We start from the raw sequence: 23,449 nt of genomic DNA on the forward strand, positions 1-23,449 counted from the left end.
TCACCAATCACATTTGAGTCGGATGATCGCAGATTTGGCTAACTAACTGCGTGCACCACATTCACCGCATCAGTCTCTACAACCTAATTGAGAAAGCCATTTTCTACTCATTATTAAATTGAATAATTTAATTATCAGTTTTTCAAGACTGAAATGAATCCTTATTACTGATAAAAGTAAATTTAAAAATTAAAAAAAAAAACCGGGGCACCGTGACCCACCTGACTTTTTGCCCCATATACCGGGGCAGGGCGCCAAAAACCCGTCCTGATCCGCCCCATTTACATCCCTAATTGGGGCAGACATTCGCAAAGTGTGATGGATCGCCGCAAACAAAGCACCTGCCAGAAGCTGGATCACCTGTTGCTGACACAAAAGTCGCACCAGCCCCCCGAGTTGTGCCTCGGCCGCCTCTCCCGTGGCCACCGTTCCTGCTGGAATTAGAAGCTGGGGCCCGCGTGTTTGCTCGCGGGACACTTCTTCCTCCACTGCCATTGCTGAGGCTATCCTCCCATCTGCATGAGAGGCCAAAGATGTATGAGTGTACGTACACAAAATTTGCACAATAGATGTACAACAATATACTTCTACTATCTGAAAAAAAGGAAAGGGATGGATAAGAAATTTGGACGAGAGAAAAAAAAAAAAGGCCAAAAACAAAAGAAAGTCAGGCTCTGGTTTGAAAGATAATCTGGAGTTTTATCATTTTAAAGCATAGAGGATAGAATCAGAATCAGGATTGTGAATGAGTGCACATACACAAAGAAGTTGCATTCCTGTGACTGACACGAGTAGAACTTTCGCCCTCTGTTGTTTGCTGTATTTGCAGTCCGCAAAGGACACGGAGCTCCACAAGTACCACATGGAATTGATGAATCACCTGCACAGTATGAAATTGGGAAATTCTATTCTAGCCTGTAGCCAAGCATGGATGGCAACATGATATAAACTGAAATCATCCAATTTATTCTCATTAAATAACATAGCAAGTTCAAAAGGCTGGCAAGAACTCAATTTCGAGTCATATTTGTTGCTTGATATCTCTTTCAATAGGGTGTGTTTGTTTACTGTTTTGTTCAATAGGCTTTTCCCCATCCGTGATAACTTTTTTAAACTCCGTAAAAAAGCTATCACTGTCCTGACGGAGGCATCAAACTCAATTTTAGGAATTTCTGTATACTTTGTCGAGGGTGTTCTCTTCTAGAGAGTCCAAAGCTATTCCTTTCCTCCTATCCTTATCAAATTGTTACTTTGATTGCATCCATTGAAATAAAATACCTAGAGCAGTATATATTTGAAATAAAATACATAGAGCAGTATATTTGTCAGTGACTCAGCTTTGTCTCTCCCAGCATACGTTTCTCACGTTCAACTAATTTGATCGTTCAATACTTTGCCAAAAATATTTCGGAAATAACAAAATCATTTACTCACCACTTTGTACGTTTGCTCTACGAGATCTAGTACTTTGAGGGGCTGAAACTTGGGAAGGGCAATCGCTTGAAGAATGCCCAGTTTGATGGCAGTATATGCAAACACCTTGTCGAGTGTTAGTTTGTTGGGCACTGCCTGATGATGCAGTGGGTCCGCGTCCTCTTGCTGAAGCACATATTGAAATATTGTCAGATTGGTTTCAGAAGTTCATGCACAGTAAGGAGGAAACATAAGAAAAAGATATCCAGTATGAGAATGTATGTGTGTATCTATACATACATATGTACAAATCCAAGTGTGCGCACGCGTGTTTATAGGTAATAATTAAACTCGTAAAAGCCTTTCCATTTTTGTGATGTGTTTATATCTACGCAAGTGCATCACTCTCATTTCTCTTTGTATACATATGCATGTGCATATGCATATCTATGCACGAGCACACACGCACAAAGAAATCAAATAGATCTTGTCAGGTTGATATTTTAAAATTCGAACAATACTTAGAGTGGTGATAAACATGCAATGTCTTTTGAAGTTCTGCATCTACTCAGAAACTTAAATTACAAGGTCTGGTCTTTTGAACTCTACTCCTGATCCACTGTGACAGACTAAACTTTTGGTGGCAAATAGGACAGAAATTTCCTTTAATGGAATAAATTAAAATAGCTTTCTAAGAAAAGAACCTTTTTCTTTTTCTTTCTTTTTTTTTTTTTTTTTTTTTGATAAAACACACGGAAGCAAAGAACGCACCAAACCCATTGGCAGATCAACCACAAGGACCTTCAAAATGAGGCAACATCATGGCCCATAAGTTGGTAACGCTAATTCTAAGCGAAAAAAAAAATACATCTTAACTGATAGATGTATTATGTTCGCTAGACTCGGTTTCTGTGAAATAACTGCTCAGGGACTGAAAAAAAAAGAAAATGCCCACCACATTATTGTTTCCACAGTCTTACGTTCTCAGCATAAGAAATTATATGTTAATAAACTAATTTTGGATATTTGACTTGCTAATTGCAGATTTAAGAACTTCCACCAAAACATTACAAGAAATGCACTAGTTGAAATTTAGTATACGTATGCTTTATTCAAATAATTTCTTGGACTCGCAATACATAAAAACATACAAACCTGACATCCTGGTACCGGTTCCACAAATTTCTATCAACTGTCTAAGAATCGCGTCGCAGCCACCAATGCAACCTGATTTGTAACATGAAACTCACCATTACAAGCTCACAGGTGCTTAAAGTAAACTATAATTAATAAAGTAATTAATGGAAAATACAACGATATGTCGTATTATAATGCAGCAACACCACACAGCAATAAGTAACAAGTAATTCGGCTGATCAAGAAAGCCCAATACAAAGTTTATGCATAGACAGCCCAATTATTCCTTGTGTTATACATACCCAAATGGCTCGCATTGTAGTCGGGTGGTATTTCCAAGCGGCGAAATTTAAACTGAATCAAGTGGACAGGACCTACAGAAACAAAAGTTAGTATGACTAAAAAGTTAGTATGGCCAAAAACTTGTAGCAAACCTCGTGTTGGATTCAGTAGCATTTAAATGAGTAATTAAGCAAGAATGTTGAAATAACAATATTAAAATAACCTGGAGTGCAAGAGTTGCAAATATTGGATGTTACAGCAGCTTCTGATACAGAACCAGGGAGCCATACAACATTCCTACACTAAAAAGTATAACAAAAAGATGTAATTACCATCACAAAAGTGAAGACTGACTGAAAAGGAGATTCAAAGTCAGCAAGTTTCTCCGTGAGGAACATAGTTAAAGAGACCAGATAAGAACAAGTTTCTCAAGGAGGCTTAAGAAATCAGGTATACCCTAATTCAAGTTTACAAAATAAGTTGGGACCAGCTCACATTATATTACAGCTCTAAATAGTTAATAAAAGTCAAGCTATCAGTATAAATATGAGTTTTCCAAGAACTTTGCTGGCTAGCCACGCATCACCCTACGAAAGTTGGGTCAGTTTAGAAACCATTTCTCCACATGTTGAAAACAAGAGCACAGATCAATGACAATGCCAGGGAAAATTGTTGGATGTGCCAAAAGGATGGAATTATTTCAAGGAAGGTACTGGTTAATAACTAGATGAGAACAATCTATTAGAAACTCCTGCTGCATACAAGTTATAATTAACACATTTTTTAATCAACGGCAAACAACTGGATCCCAAGTGAAGATGATCAGTAATTTTTTTTTGCCACTTTTTTCTTCTCTTCCGGTTTTAAGAATTAGAAATTTTATTAGTGACAACTAAAAAACTATCGTAGCCAAAGGAGAACAAGGAATCATTCAAACCAAAAGAAAAGTAAACTTCAATAAACCTTTCAAATCCAACGTAACAAAACAAAAAAAGTGAAAGTTTCAGAGAAATATCTTTGCCTGAAAGGGATACAAATATCACGCTCCCATACTGAAAACTCGTTTGCTACCTTTTTTTTTTTTACTCTCAAATGCTCTACTATTTCTATAAGTGCTTTAGCAAACATGTGAGTTGTAGTAAAGCACATGTCTCATACACTAGGTTACAAACCTGTGGATAACCCATGCATCCGACCATGAAATTTCCATCCTGCAGACAGAACGAATACCAGTTTAAAAAGAAACACAACCTAAATGACTCAGAAAAGAAAACGAAATATATATTCTCGAATGGAACCCTAAACTAAAACTAAAAGGTCCCTATAAGCGTGAAATACCAGAAAGTAACAATTTAGATATTGATATATAATTATATATATATATGTGTGTGTGTGAATATATATTTGTTTTCATGTTGGACTAACATGAAAAAGAAAAGAGAGAGAGAGAGAGAGAGAGAGAGAGAGAGAGAGAAGAGAGAGAGAGAGAGAGAGAGAACAATACATTCTAATGCCAACAGATTAAAAAGGGAAAAAAAAAGAATTAAATAGAACATTCTCAGAAACGGAATATATATATATATATATATATATAAAAGGAACATCCTTTAACTCCAGTAACATCACATAGCACTGCTAAAAGCTTCAGTGTGATCCTTGTTCAGCAGATTAGTGATGCAGAAAGTAATAATCACACATTTTAGAGTGGCCAGAGAAAAAAAAAAGAAAAAGAAAAAGAAAAACCGATAACTTAACAGAAAATGAATTACCAGCCAAACTTATATTAGGAGAAATTCAAGATATACTTGATTACCCGGTTTTGCTTAAGAACCATGTCTGATTCGTGGCAAAGTCCACACGGCCGGACAACTTCTACAGGTCCATGTTGCTCATCTCCACTGGATCTATTAGATCTACATGAAGGATGGAAGCATGTCACTTAAGGAATCCGGTGCCAATAACACAAAAAACATATAGGAATTACCAATTACCTCTCAAAGAAAATTGCCATGGTCTCCAAGAGTTTAGCTTTGTTTAACCTTGCCTGCAAATATGCCCAAGGATGTAACAACTGATGTTGCTTGTTTGTATACCTATAATGCACAAGGGATAAACATATGCAAGAAAGAGTGCACATAGCAACTAAATAGCCAACTTATCGTTGTCCATAATCATTCACTGGATTTATTTTAAATGGCAACAAAAACTCCTCAATTTAAAAAGAGGTTGGAAAAGAGAAACCCATTCAGAGAGCTGTCAGGAGGACAATATTATGCAACTATATATGAAGGAAACAGCAAGATATTTTTATATTGGAACAAACATGGAATATAGAGGAAGAAAAAGAAGGGAGAGTAATGATGAATTCTTATATTTTTGGTTGGCATTGAGTTAAGTGTGAAGAACCGATAAACTAGAGCATACTAGCAAGGGAGAGCTAAATAGATATATAAAATCAAAACGCCAAGTTCCAGATCAAGCAGGGAGTAATGTGATGATTCATAAAGGTAATAGAGCAATTTTGTAATGCTAATAACAGCATGCAGGAAACCAAAGTCAGAGCATAGCACCACTGGAACCAAAAATCTATAGCCACAGAAATAGAGAGTACGAACTTACATCCAAAAAGCAAGCTTTCATCTGCTGCAAGCAAGTTTCCAAAAGTTCAGCTTTGCTCTTTGCACCTTCACTAACTGCTTTCATGTCCCGCTCCATGACGGCTCTAAGATATGGCTTCCATAATTTATACCTGCGGTGCAAAGTATTCCAACTTTATTATCTCAATTTAACACAAACGTCAAAAAAGGTGGGGAATAAAATGTGAGGTAGAAATCATACCTAGATAGACAAACATCAGCAACTTAGAATAATTTAGCCAGCGGATACATACAGTGCCAAGGCATAAGATTTGGTGCAAATATAGTATAAATAGTGACACATACAAAGCAAATGAAAAGTGCATTTTCCAATTTATTGTTCACATGACATGATGATGGTTTTGCAATTAAAATTGCATGCGGTGCATTTTTTTTTTTAGTTGAGTCATAGACACACGTATACATCACTAGTTAGTTAGTATGCCCTCAAAGTTGTACATTTTCTGATAAGAAAAATAAAAGGATTACTATAGCTTTAAAGCTACAAAACAAGATCAAAACTCACCCCATGTCATCATATCCCATAACCAGCGCCTCACCCTGAAATCATGTGCAATAAAATTTATCAAATATATGAGATTGCAACAAAAATTTCTGCAACAAGTTAGACGCAGAAAATTTACAAGATTAGTGGGTGAGAAACGAGTGTTTGCGTCCTTAGTCGCATAACATCGATCCAGCAGCTTTTTTATGTGATCATGCATAGTTGCATCTGTACCAATGCCCTCCTAGAACGTAGATAAGAAGACAGGAAATAGGTCCTTGCGTTTAGCAAGTGGAATAACTATTGCACTGATAAACAGATGAGTAGAATAAATAATAGAAATAAAGTCCAGCAAGAACAGAGCATTTAATATTTATCACCTTGTCCATACAACTTAACAAATCAGCTTCACTCAGAAGTGGTGGCGGTCTAGTCACTCCTGAATCAAGAGTCAACGTTGTGGGAACAAACTGCAAAACATAATAAATCTAATGTTCTCTATTTCTAAGATCACACACATGCTAAAGAGGCGAAAGTATTTGAATTTCAGAACATAGAAAATTGCACTGTATATACTTATTTAGTAGGAAAGGGTAACCAATAGGACTGCGTAGTGAGAACAAGGAACGTGATATAAATGAGGAGTTCTAACTTTAGGAGTGTGGTGTGTGTGTGTGTGTACATACATATATGCATGTAAAGGAACAGTCGATCATCTTTCTTCACTTGCATTGAGTTTCAAGTACATATCTAGCAGTGAAACAACTTCATAGGAAGCATATGAGCTGAAGCTAGACTAGAACTTCATCTAGCAGACAGGACGGAGTACGTGTTTGTTAAAGAAGTAATGAAGCATATATGAAACACGACATTCTGAAAACAGAGACAAAATTCGAGCTCCAGACTGAAGTTAGATGTAGCAAACCTGTTGCCCCAGAACATAAGTTGGTATTAGTGAACCTCCCCATGATTCAAAGCGGTATATGTCCAAGTAATTTTTCTGTTAATACAAGTAGCTAAGAATAAGAACCATTGAGTTGAGCGGGAGAGAAATTGCGACAATTTTCTTGAATGTATAAAGTAATTCAACAAAGTCTCCAGTGCTTGTATTAATATTTGTTTAAGTATTCTATATGAATAAGCATCTCCTTTAGCCTAGTGTCAAAGATTTATTAAATCACATCAGCCCAATTATGAATGAAAAGTTAATCAAAATTGCAATGATCAAAGTTTCAGGCAAACTTGGTTACATATATTAGCTGTCATCCCACAGAAAAAAAAAAATAATAAATAAAAAACAAGTGTCTTTACTACTTACAAACCCACAAATAAATAAAAATAAAATTTTCACTAAAGAACACTAAAAACTGGGAATCCTGCAGAGAACTTACGGCTAATACAACCCTCCCTGATGCCGAAAACAATTCACCAGCAATATCAATCTCAACAGTAGTTTCAGCCCCTACAGCTGGCTGCGAGACGCATGCAAGGAAATGGCGTACCACCAATTCGTATAACCTCTGAAAGGTGAAATAATATTGAATTCATGGGGAAAACTGAATAGAGATGCAATGTTGACTTGGACTAAACATAATAACAGTCTTATTACAAGGTGATCTTGACTCCATGCTGGTTCTCCAGCAGAGAATTTTGTTGGGTGAATGGGTGGATGGGCCTTGTCATCATGTCCGCCATTACCAGGGTTTCTCCAAAGTCCGGAACCAGGGTCCAATAACCTTTGTGCATATGATCCCCATATAGGATGCCCTTGCTGCTCTTCCACTATCGCCTGATCAAGTCAAAGCTCTAACCATAAGTAATTTTAACAAGGGGCTGAGTACAAGCATTTACTAACGGAAGCACTAACATAAAACAAAGAGAATCAAATTACATTCAGTAACAACTGCCTATTATCTTGATATCATAAATTTCAATTGACTCTTTGATATGTGGATTACTTCCTTCACTAATGTTACTTAATATAATTCAAAGACGGTTACCAACATGCAAATTAGTCCTTTGGGAAAAGCAATCTGTCTCTGTGCGAGGATAACTGATGAAACCTGCTTGGTACAGATCTTCTGCCACCTATACAGAGAAAATCAGTGAACCCAGTGCTTAGAATTTCATCTAGAACTCAACCAGCAAAACATTGTCAGCTATAAGACCAAAAACAGCGAGCATACCAAGTAAAAAATTGTACATCTAACGCTGAAGATATTGGACCACAAATCAAAATGTATTTCAAATAACATGTGTATTTTGTGCGACAACACATATTTACATCTAATGCTTAAAAATTTTGTTTGTTTGGCTTCAAAATGATTAGTGGACACTTAAGGTGATTGAAGGAGGCTTGAAACTAAGGAAGAGCATAAGATTCATTTGAAAGGACATAAAATGTATACTAGGAATGATACTATTGATGGAAGCAAAGAAAGAAAATGATGGTACGTGGGACGCCAAGTGCTCACCTTCATGGTATGTTCAGAACTCATCCTGAAGTATCTTGAAGCACGCTTTTCGAGCTCGATGGTATTCAAAGGATACGGAGGATACTTAAGTTTTTCCTGCTTTCTAACATTTGTGACCTGAATGCAACTGAAAATGTAAAAAGCTGCTAATTTAAATGGGAGCTTCAAAGTTGTCAATATGCGCATTTTGGTTATCAATACTCACGGTTGCAGTTGGTTCCTCGACACACATCTCATATATTACAACTGCACAAGTGTAATCAAACAAATGTCCACGCCTGCAAAATTTATGTATGTCATTGAACTTCTAAACTTCGTAATTACTAAAGCTCAAAAGGAATAAAAGTTTCCATAAAAAGGCTTCAAAGCTTTACATCCAATTGAACGTAGCAATGACTTCATCTGATCTGTGTGAACAGTTGATAGCCCAAAACTCTTCGGGTTCATGTGATTGTACTTCCCAATAACGTTCAACAACGAATCCAAGCGTGGGGAACTGGATTGGGCAAGGAGAGAAAAACACAAATGCAGTAAGCATCCATTTTTAAAAAATTCAAATCAGTTGTATCATTGTGCTTTGAGCTGGCATCAAAGACATACCTGACAAGGACCATAACTTAGAACAAGATTCCTGTCATCAGTTGCAGAATCAATAACAAACGCATCCCTCAGCAACATAGTCTGAAACCTGGTGAAAGAAGCACCAATTCGAAGATCTATTTCCTGCGAGTGACATGGAAAACTTATTGAAAGAAATTAACATCCAGTAGGTTTTTCTAGGAACCTAAGACCTCCAAAACATAATAAAATAATTTTCTTCTCCTCAAAATCATATCACACTTCTCACTAACACACTATATCTACAAAAGCAGTACTAGTAACAAATGATTCGGAAAAACATCAGATAAAATGAGTTTCTGGAAAGGAAAGGTACTGACTTGACGAGCATCCACCGCATCAGCGAAGAACTTGTTAGGCTGAACAAGATTCTGCGCGGCCTCATGGATTTCCCTGCGATTCACCAAAATCTAAGGAGCGAAAAAAACATCGAAACCCTAGAAATTAAGAAAGAGTTTAAGAAAGAGGAAAAACCTATCGATCAAGGCAGAGAAACGTGCCCTGCGTAGGGTGAGATGAGGATTGGCCGCGGTGCAGACATTGATGACCTCGAAAGCGATGTTCTCGCCCTCGCGATCGCAGTCGAGCCAGAGGATAAGCCACTGGCAGCGGCGAGCCTCATCCTCGAGGGTGCGTTTGATGTCGAGCTTGTCGTCGGGGACGGACTTGCGGATAGGCGCTTGGAAGAGGTGGGCGGGGTCGCAAGAATGCCACTTGCGGAATCGATCTTCGAATTCGATCTCCATGAGGTGGCCGGTGACGGAGGTGACGAGCATTTGGACGGCAACGCCATTGATGGAGTAAGGGAACTCGAAGATCTTGTTGTAACGGGAACGGCCTTCCCTCACGCGGAAGCCTTGGTGGTTGCGGGAGAGGATGGTGGCGACCGACTTCGCCACCGACGGCTTCTCCGCCACGTTCAGAGCTGTGATGCTCCGACCGCCGCCGGACATTTGCAATGCTGCTTCGCTTCACTCCCTGTTGCCTGAGAATTTTCCCGCCCTTTCCCTTTCTGTGTCAAATTCTTGTCTCTCTCCTTTTTTTTCTTAAATAAAAAAGATAAATAATAGTTAAATTACGCTAGTACTCCTGAATTTTGTGGATATTTATGTATGTTCATTTGCATCAAAGTTATGATTTGAGTTGTACATGTGAGAGAAAAATATTATAGTTAAAAAGTTAAGTTTAAAATTTTTGTTAAAGAAAACACTATATTAATATGACTTGAATTATGAAATGAACAAGACCTTTAATTATAATCACAGTAGTCGTTATTTAAATTTTAAACTTCTTAAAATACCCAAAGTACCCCTATAAAAGTGATTGGAAAAATAGTTTAAACTGTAAATGCATAAATTCATGAATTGTCAAATTTTTATCAAGTTTCCTTAAATCAATACACAAAAAGATATGATTATGATGTAATTTAATGATTAAAATTACATCATGTAAATAGAGTCTTGTTAGACCCTGTAATAGAATTTTCTTAATATTAATCTTAAGAATAAATATTTGAATAATCAATAGTAGATGTTAGCCATTTATGGTCAGTTAAAAAACAAAAAAAAAGCCGTTAATTAAGTCGTATCCACTTAACGCTTAAGTCAATAAAGAGTTTATAGAGAGATAATTCAAAAGATATTTTAGCAGCATATAAATGTTGAAACAGGTGTAAGGTCCCAATCTCAAGAAAGGGGTACCCTAAGTCTAAGACTTGGACAAAAACTATTAAAGACTCGTTTACTTCGCGTGTTGATCAAATTTTGAACTCAGGAACAAGTCTGAATCAATATTTTGTTCTTTTTTTTTTCTTTGAACCTAAGCTACGGGTTTAGAACCATTCTAGGTGGGTGTAGAAACTTACCCCTCTTCTTATGGGTTTGAACCATTTGCTATAGTATTTCTAGTTTAAAACCATAACTCTATTTCTGATTTACTCATAATTCTCACACTAAATTAAATACTAGTTTAAACTTTAGTCATTGATGTGATGTTTTATTTCTTGTTCGGAATACTTCTAAATACTAATTTAAACCATAATAAAACCCACATAGGTTTAGAATTTTTGATTCAAACCTTTCAATACCACGCAATTAGAACCTGCGAAGTCAATAGATTTCAACGGGCTTCAATTATCTCTTTTCACTTGATTGTAAATGTTGGGAGAAAATTGCAAAAAACTAACCTTTAAACACATCATTCTGGAGATCTATCATTTTATTGTAATAGACTACCCATTTGATAATAATCTGTCAAATCATATATAGTAATTTGTCAAATTACACTCATCGTCGGTGATCAAAGACCTGCTGCCGGTGACCGGAGACCCGCCGCCAGTGTAATTTATCAAATTATAGATAATAATATGTCCAATTACTTACTCAAATGGGCAAAATTCAATAGGCCAATAGAGACTCAAAAATTTTTAATAGTGCTATTTTAAAATGTATTTGTCAAAACCAGTGTAATTTATCAAATTATAGATAATAATATGTCCAATTACTTACTCAAATGGGCAAAATTCAATAGGCTAGAGACTCAAAAATTTTTAATAGTGCTATTTTAAAATGTATTTGTCAAAATTACCCAAAATGTTGAATAAATTGCGTGGGAAAATGGGGTTCCCTGTATCATGCGTGGAAGGTCCACACCATACATTCGTAGTCCGTGCAATGTGCTTATGAGGATCGTCTAGATATCAAGGAAATGTGCTGATAAAGTCAGAGTTTGGTTTCACTGGTTGGAAGTCAAATCAAATTGAGTTCCCTTGAAGAATTGAGAACTCAAATCTTGTCAACTAAAAATATAGCATTAAGCTAAATGTAAGAAAGTCAATAAGGCGATTGAAACAAAAAGGCCAACCAAAGAGTAAAATGCACAAAAATACTAAAATTTAGGTGCACGTTTATCCCCAAATTAAATTAGACCATCCAATATCAGTATATGACATATCAAAAGCCATCCAAACTCCAAATTAAATCGTTACATCTTTGCTTGTTATAAACGGCACTGAAAAAATCTCCTCTGTTCCATAAGTCGCACATCAGATAAACAATCGAGATAAGCAGGACAACTGAAATGACATTTTGCTTTCACCTATGTAAGTGTGGGGACAAAACTGTCCAACTAAGAAGATTCCCAACATATTTGCAAAAATTGAAATCAGGGACTTCCTTAAGAGGATGAATTTCATTCAAGCATTACTAGACTACTTTGACCATCCATCCTACACTAACCAAACGGAATGAATAATTCCTAAAAAATTCCAACGGAGGACGCGACTTCAATAATGCAACATCCTTCGAAAATATTCGAAGACGCAAACGAGAATCTCTCGATTCAAGTCCCAACACCTCCTCGGTAAAAGTTCTTCAAAATGGCTTTTGAGGCGCCTACTCAATCTTGCTTCAAGATCTTCGCGATGGTGGCTCTGGTGATTACAATGGCGAGGTAAGCCAAGGCTGTAACAGCAATACCGCCAAGTAGAACGAGGCAGTCATAAGCAGCAGACTGCACAATGTAGACTCGCAGCCCAATTGCATTCCAATTACTTTCCGTCCAAACAGGATCGACCAAACCCATAAGATCAGATGAATTTGGAGGCAAGACAATCCAAGTTCCAGAATGAAATTGCAACCGTGTAGAGTATGCCGGTACATATCTGCGTATCAACGAGATGAAGAATGTAAGCAGAGTAACTCTAACATGTATAGCCCCTAAAATTGAAATGTCAGTGACAAGCCACCTATTGTACTGTTCATTTTCTTTTCTTTGGAAACTGACTAGCAAGATACCTGGTTGTGGAGACAACACAAACTCCCTTTCCATCTGTTTCCGCTCTGATGCACACTCCACCTTCGCTGCTGCAATCTTGTGAACAAGCAGAACTAGTATTCTGGCCTTTCAGAACAGAGGTTCTGTCAGCCAGAAAATTCCACACAAATCTTGAAACATCACTGACGTATTCTAAAGGCGGTGTGGATGAAGGCTCATCGAGAACAACACCAACATAATGGCTTGGGCAGGTACTGGAGGGTGCAATATAGTTTTTCACAAGCTCGCAAGACAGGCCAGGCTCACAGCTCAGTAGGCAACCCATAAGTTCTTCAACTAGTGAAACATTCACATTGACAGCTGCTAGAGCTGAAGTGCTTAAATTTTTAGTATCACTTGCAAGGACGTAAAGGGACCGCACCAGAAGGGAAGCAGCTGCCGCAATTGATGAAGAGTTTATATTTGCTGCATTAGAAATTTGGTTAAAAAGGGGAAACGGATAAGTGACTTGCAGCAAAGCCTTAAATACAATTCAGTAACAAAGAATTAAGAAAACGTATCAACTCACAAATATCATCAAGGTGGCTATCATAGAACTTGTTGGAGAAGACGGTATCAAAATCTTCTAACACAACCCCAGAGGTAAGAGAATTCTGTTACCAGCAGAGAGAAGAAAGGAAAAAGTAAAAATGAAAGGAAAAAAAAGAAAAGAGATAATTACATCTTACTGTACACTACGTCAGGGATGAAGAGATATTCCATTTCTTAAGTACGTTTAGGATAATAGATTTCTTGCTTTAACTCTAGATTTTCTAGAGAGATATTCACATCAAATGAAACAATTTCTTAGCTTCCATTGAATTCACAAGCAGACACATAAGACACACATATTATCTGACCCATTAACGTAGTATATTGTTCCGAGGGATAAAAAATGAAACAAAAGGAAGAAATATAAGCAAACAGAAGCAATTTGTGCTGTGTATGTTAATGCCACAGAAGTCTTCGTTGCAACAGATGTTAGTTTGTAACTTTGTATTGTTTCATGTCCTTGTATCAGCAAGAAAAAGAAAATAAAAGGAAGGATGCAAGGACTATAACTGCTGGCAAGGTAAGAAATATTTTGTGTACGCTAACAAATCAAAAACCTTTTTGACGAAAGTCATCAAGGAAGACGGGGGTATCCCAGGGTTCGAAGCATTTGCTGATGAGATTGTAACATTTTCAGACTTGAGGGAATCTTCAGCGTGCTTTAATGCATCCCACAACTTCTTTGTAGCAGATGAAACCTACATTAAGCAAGATAACAGTTGTAGAATGTAGCGACTATAATGGATTAGACGAAATCATTAACTATAAATTTTTATGAAGGTTTAACATGAAGTCAACAAGGACATTCTTAAGATTACATCTAAGTGTTATGATATCCACAGCAAACTTGTGCAGCGAAACTCTGAAAGCAACTCCAATAAAGGAAAGTACTGTTCAGCATTTAAATAATATGGCCTTGTGAAAACTGAGCAAAACAAAGCTACTTTCTTTTTTATTTAAAGAAAGTAGACAACTTAAACACCACCATCGCTTCACTGCTATCCTAAAAAACTTACACCAAGAAGGATACTATAGCAACTACCACATGTAAACTGACTAAGACATCTACCATAGGTGCACCTTTCCATACCTCCAATTAACTGTGGGCCATAGCACTTTAGCATTTATATTCAAGAGTAATAATAAACTGTTCTTACCCCAGTGGTATGAGCGTAAAAGTTAGTGACTCCCTGGTTGAAGCCCTTTCCAACAGATCCAACTTCCACGACCTACATACAAAGATTCAACGACATAATAGTTAGATTTCCAATACAATTGTTGACACATAACGTGAAAGACCCAAACTAAGGTGAGTTGCACCATTTACTCTTACCAATACAACAAAACAAATTAGGTAAACCAATAATTTACGTATGAAAGTAAAGAAACAAAAAATGACGAACATTTTTTAATAAATAAATGTCCAAAACGGATACTATTTCATTTAGAAGATAGTAATTATCATTTCGGTATTAGACTTCAGCATCAGCATCAGCAACAGCTAAGAAGTATACCATCTCAAACAATGAGTTATCAAGGCCACTAACAGCATCAGACTGCAGATCAAGTTCGAGCAAAAATCTCCTACTACCAAGGTAACCCCAACTCTCTCCAGTTAAAACAAGAAAAACAAGCTGCATTAAAATATAAGACTAATCAGTCAAAGAACAAAAAAAAAAAAAAAAGGACAGGACATCAGGCATCAGCACAGAAACCAAGTCTCTTAGACAAACCTGTTTATTGAGGTCATCCAGACCATCCAAACGTGATAGTGCATCAACCGCAGCCAGCAGCGAAATCAGACCCTGAAAGCATTGCATAAGAATGTTAATCAACGAGTAGTAAACAGCATAAAACAAAGCAAAATTTCACTGGAAGGATGTCATTTAAAAGGCTGAAAACTTACTGATATGGGGGAGTCCGCACCAAGGCTTTTGTCGCGGAAAAATGAAGCTGCATCCATTGATGCCACAGCTAATATAATGGGCTTGGCCTGGTCCAAGGATGAGGTATTAATTGGCAGAAGCGATGACCAAACACTGCCCTTCAAAATTAGGATTTAAATTATAAGTTTTAAAGTAAATTAGCGAGGCTAAGACAAATATAAGATGTACAAACATAATAGAAGTTATACAATTATATAAATGTACGTTATACAATTTCTGCCAAAAGTAATAACATAATAGAAGAAAGAACAAGTTGTCCTCAGCAAATAAAAAGGGAGAAAGAACTCGTGCTAAATGCCTAAATCAATACACACCATAAAGACTTCCAATCCAGTCAACTCACAGATAAAGGAAGATCCCTAAACTCCTTTGAAGAAGACATCCACAAACAAATTCAATGTCAAATCTATTAGCCAATAAATTCCTATATATCAAACTTCTCAATAAATATTAACTAACCAAGGTACAAATAACAATCTCCAAGGTTTTCACTTTATGGAGCATCTTTTTTTAAAAGAATCTATTGTTCCTTTTTTTTTTTTTTTTTTTCATAGAGACATTACACTTAATTCAGAAATAAACAAGCCAATAAGAACAACGGTCCTTCCATGACCAAAACAAAAAATCAAGAGAACACATGGCAAGACATCCTGGGCTCAAAAGAAAGAACCAACTTAAACAAATAGTGAACCAGCTATAGCGTTGTTAAACAGCATTACGAGAACTAAAAAACCCACAAAAACTTACCTATATCCACCTAATGGAAGACATGTTTCTTCTGTCAAACAAGATTTGGAATCATGAGTCCCAGCTTTCATTGTCTAGTCCAATTCAAATGTATCACAGGTTACTTAAAAAAAATATATAAGTAGATGAATCATTAAAATATTGCACATAAAAATTATACGAAAGAGCAGTGTCAGATACCTGCATGACCAGATCAAACTCGGCCACAACAGTGGTATATGATCTCTTTTTCTTCTCATTTTCTAGAGCAACCTGCATAAGGTGACAACACAAGTATGTAGTAATTGGCTTGGAACTATAGTCCAATATAAATGGACCCTAACGTAGGAAAATTAGTACGACTACATTATAATTTTTAACATTCAGAGGGTTAGAAGTAATAAATGGGTTATTTTTCAAAACTTCGACCTCAAAGACATCTTTTATACGTGTGTGTGTGTGTGTGTGTGTATTATAAGAAAGAAACTTCAATGAATAAGATAAATTACAATTGAAGTTTCAAGATGGATGAGGAATCCATCTGAAGAGGGAACACAAGACAAAAACAGGAAAAAACTCCAAACGGCTCAAAACAGAAATACATTACACAAACAAGACAAGAAAAAACCACAAATAGATCTTTTAACCATAAAAATCAGGGAACAATGTTATGGGGTGTGGTATGGTAGGATTGGACGTAACATTGCCTTTAGGACTCATACGGGTGCGCACTAAATCAGTAATATCAAATACTTGATATTACCAAACTAGCTACGTAAAAGACTTGTGCGACTTCATTGTACAATGGTGCAATATGAAATATTGTGCTACATTATACAATTGTGTCTAACAAGCTTTGCAAGCACTAGGGTTGCATTATAATACAATGAATGGTGAAAATAAAGTTATTTAACTCATGGGAAAGTTATAGTATTATAGGATGAGGGTAGTAAAAGGCTCTTCTAATTCACTAAGAGAAGAGTGGTAAGACAAAAGCCATCAAGGACTTAGCATGGTAAAACAATATGAGGAGAGAAGTAGTATTATGTAACTCATGATCTTTAGCTATACCAAATAGTGAGAGAGGAGAGTAAAATATAACAACCTTTCGAATAGTGAGAGGGAGAGTAAAACATAACAACCATCTGAGCAGTGAGAGGTAAAATAATTATAACACCTATGGTGCTTGGGAAGCGATAAATAGAAGGGAAGACATGCTAAGAAATCAAGCTTTTGGGATTTCACAAGCTTCTAAGATTTCACATGCAATTTTTGAGAAGATACAAGCCTTTGGGAGGCATTCTTAGATTTCACAATCATTTTCTTAGTTGGAGAGGCATTCTTAGATTTAACAATCATTCAGACCTAGCATATCACACAAGCAAACAAGTAGTCAAGGAAAAAAACATGAGAATAACTTAGATAGCCTAAGAAATAGAAGAGAAAAACAAGAGGGAGTAATCAGATAAAAAAACAAGAGGGAGTAAAGAAATCTAAGGGGTGAAGATAGTCTAAGAACAATCAAGGGTTAGAGAGAAATAAATTAAGAGACAGAAGTTTCTTGATACAAATCTGTTTAGTAACATGGAGTAACCATCCCCAATTACTGATCTAGGCAACCATTGATTGTAAGAATTACATTTTTCCCATACGATTTAATGACATTGTTTCCATAAATTAATTGTGTGGTTCATGATTTAAACATCATTATTACCCTTCCAAGGTAAACATTAGTATTGTATGCTTAATTTTTCATTCTCTGGTTTATTATACTAATGCATGCCACATGTACATATCTATTTATCTGCATAAATCATTCTGATCTTATCTACAATACGTTCCAACTTATGGCATGCGGATGTTCCCCACGGACCCAGGAACACTATTAAAAAATTTACCAAATACAAGAACGGCACCCTGCAATCAGATAATTACTAAGGGCCATTTGGTTCATGTGTTTAAACCAGCGATTCTTGATTTTGACATTTGAAATTCAAATTTTTTGTAAGAGGAAAACAGAAGGGCCATTTGGTTCATGTGTTTAAATCAGTGATTCTTGATTTTGACATTTGAAATTCAAATTTTTTGTAAGAGGAAAACACTGTACCAGAATCAAAATCATGGGTTTAAATGCATGAAACAAACGAGCCCTAAAATACTTAAGGGGTTGTTTGGTACATGTATTCAAGCCCAAACCATGATTCTGCTACAGTATTTTTCCTCTCACAAAGAATTTGAATCAAAACAATTCCTGCCAATAGTTCTCTCACAAAAAAATTTGAATCAAAATCCAAATCATGGTTCAAATATACTTCCCAAACGGGCACTAACTAGTTTGACAGAAATAATCAACACCAGTCAATTGATGCTAACTTTCTCCAACATTATGAAATATGTGGATCAAGAATCCATCTAAAATAGTACTCCACATCACATACATCTCAGCCAACTACAAGCTCTCACTTCTAGAAGAACTAAGAAAAAATAAAGAACTTTTATCGAACGATACAATTGTCTTAATAATTAATTTAAAACGAGTACATGTTGGAATATTTTTATGTGGACTTCTACAATATAAATTATAACATGTTATGGACAATTTTGTTATTGTGAATTTGTTATGCATGTATGTTAATATCGGACTGTAATGGGATGAACGCTCATTTTATTGACTAGCTTGAGGCCCATGGACTCCCTCTTTCATAAATGATTTGATTAGCCCATTGGTTCAAATAACCTCTTCACACAATTTAAGTAAGCCCAATAGGCCCAATTAAAATGTGAGCTTAAGGGTAGCATATATTGTTGTGTTTGGCCTAAGTCTTTAGTTTTAGGTGGTGCTTAGTGTGGTGGTAAATGAGGAGAGAGAAGGAGAGTTCATAGTACTCTCAACTCCTCTACGTTGACGACTGTATTTTGACAGCTTACTGGCACTACTGCCAGGTAACCCTTATCGTACATGCTTCGATACTCATATCATTTAAATTTCAATAATTAGTATAAGAGCTCTCCTCTTTCTTAGCCCCAGCAAGTGCCACACACATCAACACGTATCCCATGCCCCCCACACACCACATTATAATATGCTTCACTCTATTCCTTATGGGCTCATATTTTGGTGGGCCTATTGGGCTTTGTAAATTGTGCTAGTGAGATTCTTTGGCCCAATGAGCTTATCAAAGTACTTACGGGAGAGGGAGTTCATAGACCTCAAATGCATAATCAAAATGCATAATGAAAATAATAAAATATACATGTTAAAATTATATTATACTAGGATTGTGACATAACTATGCACGTAAAACCATAATCATGTTCTCAGTGTTTCCTTAATTCATCATGTTATCATGCTTTCATTATGACATTTAAGTAGTTGCCAATGATTACGCAAGTCCACACACAAAACATTCAATTGTTCTCCCACTTGGACTGCCCGATCATGCAATAAAATATAAATACTTCCAACTAATTTTAAGAAATAAAAATTCAAGAATGTCATATTACAACAATTTTTTTGATACAACACAGGATCAAACCCGCAACCTACCTCCTAAATCCCATCCCACCCAAATTCCCCAGTGCCACTAGACCAAAGGATCTTAGGCGTCATATTACAACAAATACAGCCAAACTAATTATGTAATAATACTGTACCAAGGATACAAATATTACACATAACTAGGTGCTAAAGATTCATAAAAGCATGACAACAACTTTAATATTTAACCATAATGGGATGGTTAGTAAATTTTGATTCTGCGCTTGAGGTCTATGAACTCCCTCTCTCGTAAGTACTTTGGTTAGCCCATTGAGCCAAATAACCTCACTACCACAATTTATAAAGCCCAATAGGCCTACCAAAATATGAGGCGGTAAGGAATAGGATGAGGCATATTATGCAATGTGGTGTGTGTAGGTCTATGGAGTATGGGTTGATGATATGTATGGCACTTGTATGTGGTGAGACTAAGAAAGAGGAGAGCTCTAATACCAATTGTTGAAATTTAAATGTCAATCTATATGAGTATTGAAACAGGTACAATAGGGGTAATCGGATGGTAGTGTCGATAAGCCGTTAAAACACCGCCGTCAATGTAGAGGAGCTTAGAGTTCCTTTCTCTCCCTCAACCACCACACTAAGCACCATCAAGGATAAACACTTAGGTCACACACAACAATATATGCTACCTTTGGGCTCACATTTTAATTGGGCTTACTTCAATTGTGTGAAGAGGTTATTTGATCCAACAGGCTAATCAATTCATTTATGAGAGAAGGAGTCCAAGGCCTCAAGATAGTCAATAAAACAAGTGTTCATCCCATTATGGGTCGAAATTTAACATATATGTATTAACAAATTCACAATAATAAAGTTGTCCATAATGTTATAATTCATATTAAGAGTGAATTAAGTCTACATAAAAATATTCAAATAGCACGTTCATGTATTATTTTCAATCAACTATTAGTTTATTACCAATTTGGCACATCTGCATTAACTTGATTGATTACATGGACTTCTTTGAGAAGCGTCTTACTTTTCCAGTAAAATGTGTAACATCTTGCAAGGGCGACAAAAATTCAAGAAGTTTCAAAAAGCTTATTACCTCCTGGATGGTCACAGCACTGTTCTTAGAGAGCAAGAACACAGGAAAATTGTACCTCCGCCACATAATACCAGATCCCTGAAAGTGTGAAGGTTGTCAAATTTGCCAAACAAGATGCGAAAAATGGAATATAGCAGTAAGTACTACATTATGATAAGTCAACCTTTTCAAACCAACAAGTAAAGATATAATGATTTGAAACCTAATGTGACTGGTACAATTTAAGTAAATTCATATTTCTCTTCAAACAGTATATTCGAAGTTAAGAAATGAAAGAATAAAAATAAAAACTAATATTGTCATTTCGCTTGTCGACTAACACTATAAATTATATGAGTGATGACTAAAGTTAGAATAAATGCTCGTCCATTTATCTAAATCACCAAGCAACTAACATACATCTTAATTATTAAATATGACCACCAAAACAATTGCTATAGCACAAACTACAGCACTGACGTTCTTGACACATTACTAACAAACTAAGATATCTGCAACAAGAGCTGGCTGATGGTAAGGCAAAATAACATACAATTGGGTTCCACTCATAGTTAGTGCTTTTGTAAGGTGCAAATTCAGCTTGAGGGAACTTATGAGCTGGAGAGAATCCTACAAATGAGAAGTGCCACTATCAGCGAGTAGAAGTCATTCACTCAACTTACGTTTACACTTATGAAGCAAAAACATGATGGGTGGATAACTTTAGATTAACTTACCTCGTAACTTATCTTGAAATTCAGCCCCTGATTCAACTAAAACCCCACCAACATTTCTAGCAAAAGTAGAATCATCCGCAATCCTGAAATAAGACCAGATATGTAAAGTTAAGAGCATCACTTCGAAAAATAAGAAACCCAAAACAAAGCTTTTCATTAACAGATCTCTTTATTGGATTTTATGGGCGTAGAGTTAGACTTCAACTCCCCATCTCTCCCCTCCTTTCTTCCCCTCCAAACCAAACAGGCTGTAAGGCTTAGGCCAACCTATTTATTCCCAAGCCAAGCTACTATATCATTTCATAACCCAATCTACTGATAGAAAGAGTGACAAAAAGAACAAAATTTATACTCCAATCAACTAGAAGTCCATTTTTTCTTCTTAAGAGATTAGCGATTCTCCCAACAACTCTCTTCCAAAGATATGTGCAAGTTGATATGTTACATAATTCCATCTGACCAATCCAACTGGTTACTGATCAATGTAGACAACAAATGTTGAATTTGTAGGTAATGCACATGTAAAAAAATAGATGTTGAAGCAACGTGGATGGATGTTTACACTTTTCGCCATTTCCTTCAAGGAAGTTTCCCTCATTGACAATTAGAATACCCATATATCTTTTATTCAATGTCAAAAAGCCAAAAAAGGGAAAACTACAATTAGAAACAACCACAAGATGATGGCAACTCATTCATTGGAGGGACTAAGTTTAAGCAGAATATATTAGTTGTCGCTCATGTACCTGGCAAAAAAACTTTCAACTTCATCAAATGACAGCAAAATTGTGGACGAACGAGACAATGTGTTAGCATCTTTGAATCTTATAATTGGAGCAACAACCTTCTCTCTTCCAGGATCTAAGAAAATGCAAATGACAAAACACACACAAAGGTTCATTACAAAAGTAGATTTACTCTAGAATATAAATATCATAGCGATAAGCTACAATGACACGATGAATTATCATTAAAATCCTTACTTGAACATCCAATCTCCCCAGAAGAATTGACTAGCCGTACACAAGGATATCCATCGACAACCTTGTACATAGAATTCTGAAGATCAGGAACCGATTCCATCAAATTCGTTTGTCCTAAAATGTTTATAGAACAAAAATTACAACATTTTTAGTTATAACTATAAGAAACAGATTCTATTAGTAAAGCAACACTCAAACAATGAATGAACATAGAAAATAAGATCTGAGTAACGAAGCGTTCAAAATCATCAATAAGACCCTAATTTTGACCTCTACAAACACAATAAAAGAAAGCCCCTTTCTTTTCTCTCCTACCAAACAGGCCTAATAGCTTGCTAACAAAAAGCATTAACTCTCATAACTGAATGGATCTTATGTCGAATCTATTCAAACCGTGCGGGTGAAAATCTCCCTATTTTCACCCGCATTTCTTCTTTTTCCATCACATTTTCGCAACAAACAAACAGACAAAATAAATATCCATAACAGTCGAGACGATTGGTTGATCAGAAACCAAAATCAAGAAGCAGCAAAAAGAAAGAGATTACAGTAATCGCAGTGAGAACAAAACAGAAATGAAATTCGAGCGAGAACTTACCAGCGAGAGAGAATTGGAGGTGGAAAGTGAACAACAGAGCAAAGTAAAGGAAATTGAAGGCCATGGTTCTTGTGCGTGATACAGTTCTCTGCTGAGATAGAGCCCTAGACCATGGTCGTGTTCAATGTAGCATGCAAGGTACAGCAAACGACGGACAAACTCAAAGCTCTTTTGGTATTTTGGCTATGGAGTTTTCTTTTTCTTTTTCTTTTTCTTTTTTTTTTTAAGGATTTTAGCTGTGGAGTTGGAGTTCGGATAGATTGACTCACGAATTGTTTTTTTTTTTTTAAATTAAAACACTGTTGCTTGAAAATCCATGGTGCCCATTTAAAAAAAAAATCCATAGTGAAAAAGAATATCAAACGTTTATGCACATACAACTGTAATTCATTTGCCAAAAAAAAAAACTACATTTGATTTTATGCATTTTCCAAAAACAATTA

At 36.1% G+C, this 23,449-nt stretch overlaps 2 protein-coding genes across 2 annotated transcripts; both read right to left on the reverse strand.

Moving 5' to 3' along the window:
- Positions 1-289: 289 nt before the first annotated feature.
- On the reverse strand, positions 290-10,118 carry LOC21388432 (DNA topoisomerase 3-alpha). Its single transcript, XM_024170146.1, has 23 exons — positions 9,540-10,118; positions 9,386-9,458; positions 9,048-9,170; positions 8,822-8,943; positions 8,653-8,725; positions 8,448-8,564; positions 7,978-8,061; positions 7,583-7,762; positions 7,365-7,493; positions 6,899-6,973; positions 6,354-6,443; positions 6,113-6,217; positions 5,995-6,029; positions 5,452-5,581; positions 4,824-4,876; positions 4,646-4,745; positions 4,005-4,043; positions 3,056-3,134; positions 2,853-2,924; positions 2,569-2,640; positions 1,435-1,599; positions 760-880; positions 290-515 (listed from the first exon to the last, which is right to left on the reverse strand). The coding sequence occupies exons 1-23, from the start codon at positions 10,016-10,018 to the stop codon at positions 290-292; spliced, it is 2,742 nt and encodes a 913-aa protein (XP_024025914.1). The 5' UTR covers positions 10,019-10,118.
- A 1,851-nt stretch (positions 10,119-11,969) lies between these two features.
- Positions 11,970-23,262, reverse strand: LOC21388433 (nicastrin). The gene is made up of 16 exons (XM_024170137.1): positions 23,007-23,262; positions 22,409-22,522; positions 22,172-22,286; positions 21,426-21,508; positions 21,242-21,318; positions 20,710-20,787; positions 16,304-16,375; positions 16,124-16,197; positions 15,337-15,469; positions 15,164-15,235; positions 14,945-15,064; positions 14,588-14,659; positions 13,988-14,128; positions 13,408-13,492; positions 12,860-13,304; positions 11,970-12,726 (listed from the first exon to the last, which is right to left on the reverse strand). The coding sequence occupies exons 1-16, from the start codon at positions 23,068-23,070 to the stop codon at positions 12,462-12,464; spliced, it is 2,010 nt and encodes a 669-aa protein (XP_024025905.1). The 5' UTR covers positions 23,071-23,262; the 3' UTR covers positions 11,970-12,461.
- Positions 23,263-23,449: the final 187 nt, after the last annotated feature.

The sequence above is a fragment of the Morus notabilis genome, unplaced genomic scaffold (assembly GCF_000414095.1).
Source record: "Morus notabilis unplaced genomic scaffold, ASM41409v2 Scaffold94, whole genome shotgun sequence".
NCBI lineage: Eukaryota > Viridiplantae > Streptophyta > Magnoliopsida > Rosales > Moraceae > Morus > Morus notabilis.